This window comes from Nycticebus coucang, chromosome 12 (genome assembly GCF_027406575.1).
Source record: "Nycticebus coucang isolate mNycCou1 chromosome 12, mNycCou1.pri, whole genome shotgun sequence".
NCBI classification, from domain to species: Eukaryota; Metazoa; Chordata; class Mammalia; order Primates; family Lorisidae; genus Nycticebus; species Nycticebus coucang.
This window is the reverse complement of record NC_069791.1, coordinates 57,025,471-57,038,976: the sequence shown is the minus strand read 5'-3', so window position 1 is coordinate 57,038,976 and position 13,506 is coordinate 57,025,471. Positions and strand designations below refer to the sequence as shown.

General features: G+C 50.5%; 2 protein-coding genes across 4 annotated transcripts in view; one reads left to right on the top strand and one right to left on the bottom strand.

Moving 5' to 3' along the window:
• Window positions 1–17: 17 nt before the first annotated feature.
• On the bottom strand, window positions 18–6,887 carry LOC128561967 (uncharacterized). Its single transcript, XM_053556612.1, has 3 exons — window positions 6,819–6,887; window positions 822–1,418; window positions 18–326 (listed from the first exon to the last, which is right to left on the bottom strand). Exons 1-3 carry the CDS (start codon window positions 6,885–6,887, stop codon window positions 18–20), a joined length of 975 nt encoding a protein of 324 aa, XP_053412587.1.
• TEAD4 (TEA domain transcription factor 4) overlaps window positions 1,167–13,506 on the top strand; it is an 85,672-nt gene continuing 73,332 nt past the window's right edge. Inside the window, exon 1 of one of the 3 annotated variants that reach the window (XM_053555683.1) lies at window positions 1,167–1,320. The gene's annotated coding sequence lies outside the window, so the exon portion shown is untranslated. Of the gene's footprint in view, window positions 1,321–1,512; window positions 1,654–13,506 lie in introns of those variants that run through there. The other 2 variants (XM_053555680.1, XM_053555682.1) reach the window with 2 other exon arrangements.

Below are 13,506 nucleotides of genomic sequence, written 5' to 3'. Positions count from 1 at the left end.
GAGAACGACTGAACGGGCTAAAGCCGGGGAGGGCAAGCGTGGAGGCCCTGGGGGTGGATCTGGGAATGGAGCCCGGGAGTTCCTGCTTCCTGGTTCCCCGGAGCGAGCGTCCTTTGGTGGGAGCCGCGGGGAAGGGAGCAGCCCTTCCTGCGCGTCGGGTGCCCGCCCCTTCCCCCGCCTTGCACAGACTTGTGCCGTAGGACGCCGGCCGGCAACCGGACCCCGAGGGTGGCAGGGCGGAAGGCCAGGGGCGCGTCCACCCACGGGGCACCTCCACCCCGGGTTAAAAGGAAGGTCTTCGGCTCCTGGGAAAGGGAGTCAGGAATCTGCCAGGAAGGGAAGGAACAGTGGGGCGTGGAGTGGGGGAAAGAGTCGGCGCTGAGAGATCAAAGTACGCGTGCGGGAGATCCAAGGCGGGATCCAGAAACCGCGGTCAGAGCCGAGGGGTCCACGCCACCCGGGACCTGCCCGGTGCCCTCCGCCCGCTCCGCGCAGCCCGCCGGCGCCCGCCCCTGGCCCCGCCCCGCCCCGCCGGCAGCCCGGCCCCCGCCCGCCCGCGCTCGCAGTCTCCTCCCCGAGGTGCCGGTGGCCGGGCCGCCACTCCCTCCGGATCCCTCCCTCAGCTGCGCGCATCTCATACCAGCCCTCATTCCGCACATTCCAGGCGCCCTCCTCGCAAACTTGAGGCCAGGGGGTGGGGAGGGCCCGCAGCTCCCGGCTCCGCCGCCGCCGCGTCCCGTCAGGTGAGTGGCGCCAGCGCCGCCACCCGCGGCCCCGTAGGGCACCCTCCCCGGGACCGCTGTCGGCCGCTGTCCACTCACGCCGTGTGCTCCGGCCGCTCTTTTCTCTCCGCCGGCACGTTCCCGCCTTGGACCGTAGGTTCCCGGCGCGCCCCGTCCCGGCCTCTTTCTTTCCCCCTCGCCCCGCCGCGCTTCTCGCGGCCCCTTTACCGTTTCCCTTCCTCCCGCCGCCCGCTCCGTGTGCCCCGCGCTCCCTTCCTCTCTCCCGGTTGACTCACTCCTCCAGGAATAGGGATCTCCCCTGTTTTCCCGGCAGTCCCATTCTGGGAAAACTCCTCCCTCCGCGCGCCCAGGCCGGCGGCGCGGGGTGGGCTCCGTGCCGCGGCCCCGCCTTCTCCCGCCTGGCCGGTCGGTCAGGGGGCCGCAGCCCGGGGCGCTGCGCGCTGACGCCCTGTTGTCCCGCAGTGCGCTAGCCGAATCCCGGGACTCAGCGGTACCGCACGGGAAGAGTTGGAGCGCCGGGCGGACTCCTTGGAACTGGCGTAGAGCACCCACCCCACCTTCCCGCACCCTGGGACCGGTAAGGCAGGAGACGGGGAGGATCGGGAGTTGGTAGGACTTGTTCGTCAGAATGCAGGCGTCTGCCGTGTGCGTGAGGAACGCTCTCCAGGGAGGAAACTAGAAAAGAGCGGGGCACGTGGAGGCGGCGCGACTGAGGATGGGACAGGCAGTGCAGACTTCAAGGTTGGGGGTTGGGGTGGACAGCAGGGAATTTGGGGAAAAGGGAGTCCAGATCGCTGAAAGGAGTACGAGTACGGAGGCACAACCAAAAACAACAGAGACACAGGAGACCCAGCACCCTTGTTCCTTTTCTTCTGGGCCCTTTTTGGGCCTGGAAGAGAGAGCCTTGGAGGTAAGTGTGTTGCCTGTTTTTCAAGTGGTAAAGCTATGTGAAAGTGGAGGGACCTCTGCAAGTGGCTGGGAGAAGCTGTTGGGTTCCCTGATAGGGACTAGTGGATCAAGGGAGCAGAATTCCCAAGCCCCTGGGAGCCCAGGAGCACCTCTTTGCACATGCACATGCGTGTAAAGGGGCTCTGGTGAGTGAGTTCATGTGATGGCTGACTGTGCCAGTCTCCCCAGCTTTGGTGTCTGTGAGGGTGATATCTGTTCACGAATTACCTTGGCTTCCAGTAGGCTATTTGTTTGTGTTGAACGTGAGTGACAGAGTGTGCATATATTTCTACTAGAGAACAGTCGGTCTGAGAGTGTGTGTCTGTGAGTAGGTGTGTGACGCCGGGTCACTAAGTATGTCTTCTCTGTGAGAATGTTGGTTCTGGCTATGACTGTCCTTCCTCCCTGGATAGCCGTGGGCAAGAAACAGTTTCTCTGATTGCATGTGTGCAGGCATAATTTGACTGTGGTTGTTGGAGTGTGTGGCCCCCAGGCTTTATTTCCCCTGGACTGGGCAGAGCTGGAAGGAGGCTGTCTACACCTGCTTCTTCGAGGCAGCTGTCTTTCTCTGGGAGAGTTGGACCCAGTGCTTGTCTGGAATGATTCAGAAAACAAGCTGGTAGAAGGTTGAAGGAAGTTGAAGTCTTTGCTTTGTGGTGATGGAATGGGTGGATGGTAGTGAGGATGGGAATGTTTGTGGGGGTGGAATTCCCCCCCCAAGAAAGAAGACACCATTTCGAATCTTGAGATTTGTGTAGATAATGCTTGTAAGTCTGCCCCAGGGACAAACAGGTTGGTCCTCTTTGGAGCTAACCAGGTAACCCAGAGGAAGAAATCTGTCATTCTTTATAACTTGGTAGGCCACCCAGCACTTCCTGTAGGAGGAGGAGTGGGTAGCTTGTCCTGTGAGTGCTTCTGCATGGATGTAATGTTTAGGGTTTCTCAGAAGAAAGGAGCAAGGAACTCTCTCAGTGGGTGGGGCTCTCGTTCCTGCTTGGAGGTCCATCCTGACTGTGTGGATGTTCTGGTGGGAAACACCTCACTCTCTCACCTGGTTAGGCCAGGTGTGTAGCTGGTCTAAAAGCAGCACTGAGACCTCTAATCTTAGCACTCTGGGAGACCAAGGCAGTTGGATTAGTTGAGCTCAGGAATTCGAGACCAGCTTGAACAACAGAGAGACCCTTGTCTCTAAAAATAATATATTCAGGCATTGTGGAGGCTGCTGCTTGTAGTCCCAGCTACTCGGGAGGCTGAGGTAAGAAGATCATTTGAGCCCAAGAGTTTGAGGTTGCTGTGAGCTATGACACTCTAGCACTCTACCAAGGGTGTCAAAGTGAGAGACTCTGTCTAAATAAATAAATAAATAAATACAGCAGTGATGGAGTGGAAAGCGAACAGGTTTGGGGCCAGGCAGACCTGCTTACAAATCTTGATAGTCACTCACTACCTGTAAGGCACACAGGCTCAGTTTCCTGGGGAGTAATGTGGGGGCGAGGTGTTGATTTACATGTATCTAGGAAGTTTGCCATTAAAGTTTGCTGTATACAAAGCACCTACTAGGACATCCTAGGGACTCCATCCCCATTGTATCCTGTTTCCATCAACTTATGTTAGGGAGGAACCTCTTTTTTTCCTAGGGATTAGAGTTTTTTTAATTAGTGTTTCTCTGGACACCCTTTGAGAAACTCTGCACTAGTCATGTTGTATTTTCTGTGGGCCAGGCTATGTTCTTCATCATTAGGAGTCCAGGGTAGCCAATGGTCCAAGTGGAAGTAGGGAGCAGGGCTTTGTCACTAGGGAACATAGAGTCTCCAACTTCTAATTCCAGTTTTGCTTTGGCATCAGGGTGAACTTGCTGAATACTATTGTATATACTCTGATGTCAGCACCTAACTCTCTCATTTTATTTTATTTTTTAAATAAAATTAAAAAAATTTTTTGACACATAGTCTCACTCTGTCACCCTGGGTAGGGTGTCATGGCATCATAGCTCCTAGCAACCTCAAACTCTTGGGTTCAAGAGATATTCTTGCTCAGGCTGGTTTGAACTCCTGAGGTTAGGCTATCCATTTGTTCAGCTTCCCAAAGTACTAGGTTTAGAGGTGTGAGCCACTGTGCCAGCCACTACTTCATTTTAAAGATGGGGAAATTGAGGCCTCTAGAGGAACAGTAACGTGCTCTAAGTGGCAGAGCTAGAAGAAGTCCTTGCTCTTCACTGTGCATTCTGTCTCTGGCTCTGTAAATCCTAGTGCTCAGACACTTCCACTTTGTTCAGCTGCCTTCATCCCACCTGCACAGAGGCTGGAGTAGTCTATTATCCATGGCTCAGATAAGGTTGTTAGAGTACTCTACTCCATCCCAGCAGAAAGTTTGAAGCTGCTGGGGAAGGAGCCGTTTCACTATAGAATACTGAGTCTAGAAGAGGCCCTCAGGTGTTTGTTTGTTTGTTTTTGAGACAGAGTCTCACTTTGTCAATACTGGTAGAGTGCCCTGGCATTATAGCTCACAGCAACCTCTAACTCTTTGGGCTCAAGCGATTCTCTTGCCTCAGCCTCCTGAGTAGCTGGGACTATAGGCACCCGCCACAACGCCTGGCTATTTTAGAGACAGGGTCTCGCTCTGGCTTAGGCTGGTCTTGAACTCGTGAGCTTAGGCTATCCCCCACTGCCTGGGCCTCCCAGAGTGCTAGCATTGCAGGTGTGAGCCACCACACCCTGCCAGGCCCTCAGGTTTTTTTTTTTTTTTTTTTTTTTTTGTAGAGACGGAGTCTCACTGTACCGCCCTCGGTAGAGTGCCGTGGCGTCACACGGCTCACAGCAACCTCTAACTCTTGGGCTTACGCGATTCTCTTGCCTCAGCCTCCCGAGCAGCTGGGATTACAGGCGCCCGCCACAACGCCCGGCTATTTTTTTGTTGCAGTTTGGCCGGGGCTGGGTTTGAACCCGCCACCCTCGGCATATGGGGCCGGCGCCCTACTCACTGAGCCACAGGCGCCGCCCGGCCCTCAGGTTTTTAAAACACACTGTCCTTTCTCCTTGATGGGCTGCACACATCACTCTGCCAGGTGGAGAAGGGTCTCCCTGTCTTTTTAGATTTCTTGGGATGCAAATGTCACAACTTCTTTTGGCTTCCATTCTGGAGTCTTTCCCCTGTGACTGTCATAAAGCAATGCTTATTGCCAAACCTGTAGCTCCTCCTCCTCCTTCCCAGTGGAAGTGGAAGGTGTTGGTCCTTGGCTTTGCTGTAGTTGAAGTTAGCGTAATGGCTGTTGAAAATTCAGGGCTTGGGAAGGTGGCTTTACCTTGCCTGTCTTTCTTTGCCCCCGTGACCCTTTGTTGGCAGGGGTTGGGCCAACAACTCCCTTTAAAGCTCTGAAATTGGAGCTGAACAGCTGCTCTCCAGAAAGGGGGGGCTGTCAGGGGACTGTAACCAGCCAAGGGGCCCAGGTGGAGGTGGGGGCAGGGCAGGGCTTTGTCACGGGGGAGTACAGAGTCCCCAGCTCCTCCTGTATTCTAATTCCAGTTTTGCCTTGCACTTTTCTGAAATGACAGTTCTTCTTTTGTTTTTGTTTGGGGATAATCTAATCACACTTTATGACCTAGCTGTAGGGCCTTTACCTGGTGGGGACTGGATCTTTGGGAAATTTCCCACAGAACTGTGTTCTCTAAGATTTGTGCCTACATCCACCTGTATTTAATTCAGGCAGGCCCCTGGATAGGCAGGACGATGGGCCAGGCTCCCTGTAGCAGGGGCCAACTGCTTGGCACGGCATAGCCCCCATGGGTGGGGACTCTGCTTCCTTTGACCCAAACTTCATGGGAACAATAGACTTCAGAGGAGTCACCAAGGGCAGGAAATGGGAGCTGTGCTCAGGCCTGGGTGACCCTCCTGGGGGATGGGATTGTATATCCGGTAGAGCTCTGGGGGCTGTGCAAAGGGCACTGGGGAGGGGCTGATGACACACAGGGTGGCTCTCTGGGGTGGGGCTCTCCTCTGAGGGGGCTGTTGACTCAGAGTGAAACTTGAGCTCTCAGAGCCCATTCTGGGGCTGAGCATTCTGCTTTGTGTCTAACTGTCTGCCAGCCTCCACTCATGCCAAGCTCACCCCTGCCAGAACCTTGTCTTCCCTTCCCTTCAAGCCCCTGAGATGTCTTATGGATCACCCTGGCCAGAAAAAAAAGGCTAGTGTTTCTTCCTGGCTGATCCCCACCTTGGCGTTGAGCCTTGAGTAATGGTTGCTGGGATGGCGATGCTGGGCAGTGGGCAACGCTCTGGGTAGGGGTTAAATAGGCCTGGGTCAGCTGGATTCTTTCTCCCTTCTTCCTTACCTTCCTCCCTTCCTCCTTCTCTCCCTCTATCCTTCCTTCTCTCCTCTTTCTTTCACCCCCTCCCTTCCCCTTCCCCCCCTTCTCTTTCTTTTCTTTCTTTGGACAGGGGTCTCACTGTGTTGCCCAGGGTGGTAGCCTCAATTCATCTTTCAGTCTCAGCCTCCCAGGGAGCTGGGACTACAGCATACACCACGACAGCCAACATAAAGGGATTTCTTTAGCCACTGTCAGAGCAGGATAGGCAGGGGGAAGATTCCTGCCTGTGGCAAGTGGTGGAATGTTCTAGGAGACAGAGGCCTCTTATCTTGCCTCCATCCTTGTATGTTTAGACCAGAGTTGGTAAGAGGGCTAACGCTGCTTTGATCACAGGGAACTGCTTTTCATGGCGTTCAGATTGCCAGACTCTTCACAGATCAGCTTTCAGGGTCCTGAGAGAAGCTGCAGGAGTGACAGCAGAAGGGCTGCCAGAAAGTGAGAGGAGGGGAGGATGGTGGAGAAAACATGTACTATCCTGATTTATTTCTTCAAGGGGGCAAGGTGGGGATCCTGGAGATGGCAGACTGCTGTTTGTGAACTAAAAATCTACAGAGACTTTGAAAAATGAAGTTGAGATAACTAGGAGCCAGCATGGGTTCACTCTACTAAGTTTTGGGGGAATGAATCTGAGTGGAGGAATGCTGAGTAGGGATTTCCAATCGAATGATTTTCTTGGGTATAAGAGATATAAAAGTGGTCCGGCTGATAGAGCAGTGACGCAGATGTGTCGCTGGTTGAACCTTAGGCACTGAGCTCACGTCACCTTGATGAGGTTTCCAGCAATGTGCCACAGAGTCCTCTCTTTGACTTTGTCCTTGATGTATATTTCCATAGGTATAAGCCCCTCTCAGCAGCCTATGTGGCCCGCGTCCTCTCTTATTTCTCTGAGTATTGAGGATAGTGAATATTGTATGGCAGAACCCTACAAAATAATCTCAATTAACTAGAATGCTGTGATCGAATAAATGAAGTGAAAAAATTTTTTCTAACTCTTAAAATTAACACATTTTTGTTTTAGAAAGAAGAGAACAAAATGGGTACACAGGACAAAAGCACATAGTATTTGGTACTACAACCCTGGGATGACTTGTGCTTTTTAGGTTAATGTTCTTCCAAATTTGCGTTCATACAAACTTATATAATTGCAATTACTCTTTCTTCTTCTTTTTTTTTTTTTTTTGTAGAGACAGAGTCTCACTTTATGGCCCTCGGTAGAGTGCCGTGGCGTCACACAGCTCACAGCAACCTCCAACTCCTGGGCTTAAGCGATTCTCTTGCCTCAGCCCCCCGAGTAGCTGGGACTACAGGCGCCCGCCACAACGCCCGGCTATTTTTTTTGTTTTATTTGCAGTTTGGCCGGGGCCGGGTTTGAACCCGCCACCCTCGGTATATGGGGTCGGCGCCTTACCGACTGAGCCACAGGCGCCGCCCTACTCTTTCTTCTATCTAGTTTTTTCCCTAGTAAACATGACATTGTAATACCTTATGCCATAAAAAGAAATTTTTATTTTTTGAGACAGTCTCAAGCTGTCACCCTGGGTAGAGTACCGTTATATCATAGCGCACAGCAATCTCTAACTCTTGGGCTCAAGCGATCCTCTTGCCTCAGTTTTTCTATTTTTTTTTTTGTGGTTTTTTGCCGGGGCTGGGTTTGAACCCGCCACCTCCAGCATATGGGACCGGCGCCCTACTCACTGAGCCACAAGCGCCGCCCTTTTTTTTTTAAGTAGAGATGGGGTCTTGCTTTTGCTCAGGCTGGTCTCGAACTCAAGAGGTCAAGTTATCCACCTGCCTCAGCCTCCCAGAGTGCTAGAATTACAGGTGTGAGCTGCCACACCCAGCCCATAAAAAATTATTTAAAAGCATAATTTTATTTTATTTGTTGATTGATTTTTTTTGAAACAGAATTTCACTTGGTTACCCTTGGTAGAGTGCCATCTTAGCTCACAGCAACCACAAACTCTTGGGTTCAAGTGATCCTCTTGCCTCAGCTTCCCAAGTAGCTGGGACTGCAGGTGCCCACCACAATGCCCGGCTATTTTTTAGAGACAGGGCCTCACTCTTGCTCAGGCTGGTTTCTAACCTGTGAGCTCAGACAATCCCCTGCCTTGACCTCCCAATTGCTGGGATTAGAGGCATAAGCCATCGTGCCTGGCTTAAAAGCATAATTTTAAAGATCTGAGTAGCTGGCTGGGCGCAGTAGTTCACGCCTGAAATCCTAGCACTCTGGGAGGTCAAGGCAGGTGGATTTCCCTGAGCTCCTGGGTTAGAGACCAGCCTGAGCAAGAGCAAGACCCCATCTCTAAAAAAATAGCCAGGTGTTGTGGCATGTGCCTGTAGTCCCAGCTACTTTGGAGACCAAGGCAAGAGAATTGCTTGAGTCTAAGAGTTAGAGGTTGCTATGAGCTATGACACCACGGCACTCTACCAAGGGTAACAAAGTGAGACTCTGTCTCCAAAGGAAAAAAAAAAAAGATCTGAGTAGCATTACATTATATGACTATAACTTTATTTAACTATGCCTTATTGGACTTTCATAGTTGTTTTCAATTGTTAGCTATCAAAAAATTACTTGACATTGAACAATTTGAATATGTCTGCTGATCTCAAGAAGAAATCTAATAGGTTTAAATGTAAAATCCTGCATCTAAAGTCAAAATAGCAGTTGTCTAGTATAGAATAGAGTGGAACTTACTATCAATTCATGTGGAGGGGGAAATGATTGTTTTTGTTTTGTTTTTTTTTTGAGACAGAGTCTCAAGTTGTCGCCCTGGGTAGAGTGGTGTGGCATCGCAACTCACAGCAACCTCAAACTCTTGGGCTAAAGCGATTCTCTTGCCTCATCCTCCCAAGTAGGTGGGACTACAGGAGCCCACCGCAGTGCCCGGCTATTTTGTTGTTGTTGTTGTTGTTGTTGCAGTTGTGGTTGTTTTAGATGGCCAGGGCCGGGTTCGAACCCGCCAGTCTCGGGCAGCGCCTGTGGCTCAAAGGGGAAGGGCACTGGTCCCATATGCCAGAGGTGGCGGGTTCAAACCCAGCCCCGGCCAAAAACCACACACACACAAAAAAATAAATAAATAAAGTAAAATCTAAAAAAAAAAGTAAGAAAAATAAAAGCAAAATGGCGAACCTGCCAGTCTTGTGTATGTGGCTGGTGCCCTACCCACTGAGCTACAGGCACTGCCAAAACTTGGGATTTTTGGTTGAGGAAGTAAGGAAAAGGGAAATGAATGTTTATTAAGTGCCTACAAGGTGCCAGACATTATTCTGGACATTTTTTTTTTTTTTTTGAGATAGAGTCTCACTTTTGTCGCCGTTGGTAGAGGGCCATGGCGTAATTAGCTGACAGCAACCTCAAATTCTTGGGCACATGAGATTCTTTTGTCTCAGTTCCATTCAAGTAGCTGGGACTATAGGCGCCCACCACAACACCCAGCTGTTTTTAGAGATGGGGTCTCACTCTTAGGCTGGTCTCGAACCTGTGAGCTTAGGCAGTCCACTTGCCTTGGCCTCCGAGAGTGCTAGGATTATAGGTGTGAGCCACTGTGCCCAGCCTATTCTAGACATTTCTGACTATATAATTTCATTTGATCCTCATAACAGCCCTATGAGGATTTTTGTTTTATTTTGTTTGCTTGCTTTCTTTTTTCTTTTTGAGACAGAGTCTCATTTTGTTGCCCTGGGTAGAGCGCTGTGGCGTCACAGGTGACAGCAACTTCAGACTCTCAGGCTCAAGCAGTTCTCTTGTCTCAGTTTCCCAAGTAACTGGGACTATAGGCGCCCACTACAAGACATGGCTGTTTTTTTTTTTTTTTGTAGAGACAGAGTCTCACTTTATGACCCTCGGTAGAGTGCCGTGGCCTCACACAGCTCACAGCAACCTCCAACTCCTGGGCTTAAGCGATTCTCTTGCCTCAGCCTCCCGAGTAGCTGGGACTACAGGCGGCCGCCACAACGCCCGGCTATTTTTTGGTTGCAGTTTGGCCGGGGCCGGGTTTGAACCCGCCACCCTCGGTATATGGGGCCGGCGCCCTACCAACTGAGCCACAGGCGCCGCCGACATGGCTGTTTTTTAGAGACGGGGTCTTGCTCTTGCTCAGGCTGGTCTCTGTCTTCTGAACTCAAGCAATCCACCCACCTTGGCCTCCCACAATGCTAGTATTATAGGCATGAGCCACTGTGTTGGGACTTGTTTTCTTTTTTTAGATACAAGGTCTTGCTCTGTTGCCCAGGCTGGAGTACAATGGCACAATCACAGCTCACCGTAGCCTCAAATTCCTAGGCTCACGCTATCCTTCTGCCTTAGCCTCCCGAGTAGCTGGTACTGTAGGTGTGTGCCACCACACCCTGCTAATTTTTAAATTTTTTGCAGAGACTGGTATCTCACTCTGTTGTCTAGGCTTCAAGCAATCCTCGTACCTTCGCCTCCCCAAATGCTGTGATTACAGTGTGCCTGGACTTTCTGTTTTTTTAACCTCTGCAGAAGAGGAAAAAAATCAAGGAAAACCTTAGTCCACTAAACTGTGTGGCATTCCAGATTGGGAGCCATATTTGGCTTGGAAGGTGTATATATGCTGACCTATACACGTTCATTTTTGTGAGTATCTTTTTTTTTTTGTAGAGACAGATTCTCACTTTATCGCCCTTGGTAGAGTGCTGTGATGTCACACTGCTCACAGCAACCTCCAACTCCTGGGCTTAGGCGATTCTCTTGCCTCAGCCTCCCGAGTAGCTGAGACTACAGGCGCCCGCCACAGCACCCAGCTATTTTTTTGTTGCAGTTTGGCCGGGGCCGGGTTTGAACCCGCAACCCTTGGTATATGGTGCCAGTGCCCTACCCACTAAGCCATAGGTGCTGCCCTTTGTGAGTGTCTTAACGGAGGCTGTGTGAGGTACTAGAATCTGCCTGTTATCTGGGTGTTGTCATTTCTTATTTCCAGAAGGCCGGCCTTCTTAGCAGCTATCTGAAGTCTATTTTATTATAAGGAACTACAGTTGGCCCCCTGTATTTGTGGGTTCCACATCCATGAATTCAACTAATTCAGAAAAAAATTCTACAGAGTTCCAAAAAAGCAAAACTTGAGGCCGAGCATTGTGGCTCATGCCTGTAATCCTAACACTCTGGGAGGCTGTGGCAGGTGGATCCCCTGAGCTCAGGAGTTTGAGACCAGCCTGAGCAAGAGTGAGACCCCATCTCTATTAGAAAGTTAGCTGGGCATGGTGGCACCTACCTATAGTCCCAGCTACTGGGGAGGCTGAGGCAAGAGGATTGTATTTGAGCCCAGGAGTTTAAGGTTGCTGTTAGCTATGTTGCCACGGCATTCTACCCAGGGCACTAGAGGGAGATGCTGCCTCAAAAAACAATAATAAAAAATAAAAATAAAAACAAAAAAGCAAATCTTGTGGCTGGACGCTAGCACTCTGGCAGGCTGAGCTCAGTGGATTGCTTGAGCTCTCGAGTTTGAGACCAGCCTGAGCAAAAATTGAGACCCTCGTCTCTACTAAAAATAGAAAAACCGACTCAAGCGGATTGCTTGAACCCAAGAGTTGGAGGTTGTTGTGAGCTGTGTTGCCAGGGCACTCTACCAGGGTGACAGCTTGAGATTCTGTCTCAAAAAATAAAAAGCAAAACTTGAATTTGCCATGTATTGAGTTCTGTACTGTATCCAAGAAAATGAAGTAGTGTGTAGGCATTGTATTAGGTGCTGTAAATAACAGTATAGTGTATGGGAATCCCTGGTCATCTAGTGGTTAGGAAAAAAATAAAGTAAAACAAAATTTAAAAAAATTAGGGAATAGGGCGGCGCCTGTGGCTCAAGGAGTAGGGCGCCGGTCCCATATGCCGAAGGTGGCGGGTTCAAACCCAGCCCCGGCCAAAAAAAAAAAAAAAATCACAAAAAAAAAAAAAAATTAGGGAATAAAGTTAAGTATATGTGAGGCTGTGTAGAGGTTACTTGCAAACACTACACCATTTTATACCAGGGACTTGAGCGTCATTGCAAGACTTCAGGGGTCTTGCACTTAGTCCCCTACAGATCCTGTAGGACAACGATACACAGAATTTCTTTATGGAGAACTATGTGGAACTTGTATGCTTTGGAGGGGTCTCTGTACTGGAAGGGAAAAACCAGCTATCATCTCCAGCGCCACTGTTTCCTCAAAGATTTGTGGTTCTGGGTCTCAGTGTCTACACATATTACCAAGTGCATAATTCACTAGACACATGTGAAGTGTTTCTACCTTGACATTCTGGGACTCCTGCTGAAGGCAGGTAGCACTAAGCTGCCTCCAGAGTGGGAGGCGAGGCTGGGAAGGGCAGTGTCGAAGTAGGGAAAGGAAGGAGAAAGGGGAGATGCAGAAGTGAATGGCTGGCTCTGTCACGGACTGGCTGGCTGCACCTTGGTCCTGGCCTGAGGTTGGGGGGGGGGAGGGGAAGATGATTTCAGTACAGAGCAGTGGCTGTGAGTGCATATAAGCCAGATATGTATTTGATTTTAAGTTATCAGGAGCCACCATTTAAAAAGTAGTAACAGGCCGGGTGTGGTGGCTCACGCCTATAATCCTAGCATTCTGGTAGGTTGAGGCAGGTGGGTTGCTTGAGCTCAGGAGTTCAAGACTAACTTAATTAAGAGTGAGACCCAGTCTCTACTAAAAATAGAAAAAGTACCTGGGCATGGTGGCACTTGCCTGTAGTCCCAGCTCCTTTGGAGGCTGAGGCAAGAGGACCACTTGAGCCTAGGAGTTTGAGGTTACTATGAGCTATGACACCATGGCACTCTACTCAGGGTCTCAAAAAAAGAAAAAAGGGCTGGGCCTGGTGGCTTATGCCCGTAATCCTAGCACTCAGGAAGGCCCAGGTGGATAGATTGCCTGAGCTCAGGTTCGAGACCCAGCCTGAGCAACTGTAAGACCACTTCTCTAAAAAATAGCCTAGTGTTGTGGCAGGTGCCTGTAGTCCCAGCTACTCAGGAGGCTGAGACAAGAGAATCTGTTGAGCCTAAGAGTTAGAGGTTGCTGTGAGATATGATGCCATGGCACTCTACTGAGGGTGACGAAGTGAGACTCTGTCTCAATTAAAAAAAAAAAAAAGTGGGGCTGCACCTGTGGCTCAACAGAGTAGGGTGCCGGCCCCATATGCTGGAGGTGGTGGGTTCAAACCCAGCCCTGGCCAAAAACTGCAAAAAAAAAAAATGGGCAGCGCCTGTGGCTCAGTGGGTGGGGTGCCAGCCCCATATACTGAGGGTGGCTGGTTCAAACCTGGCCCCAGCTAAACTGCAATAAAAAAATAGCTGGGTATTGTGGCAGGCATCTATAGTTCCAGCTACTCTGGAGGCTGAGGCAAGAGAATCGCCTAAGCCCAGGAGTTGGAGGTTGCTGTGAGCTGTGTGACGCCACAGCACTCTACTGAGGGTGATAAAGTGAGACTCTGTCTCTACAAAAAAAACAAAAAA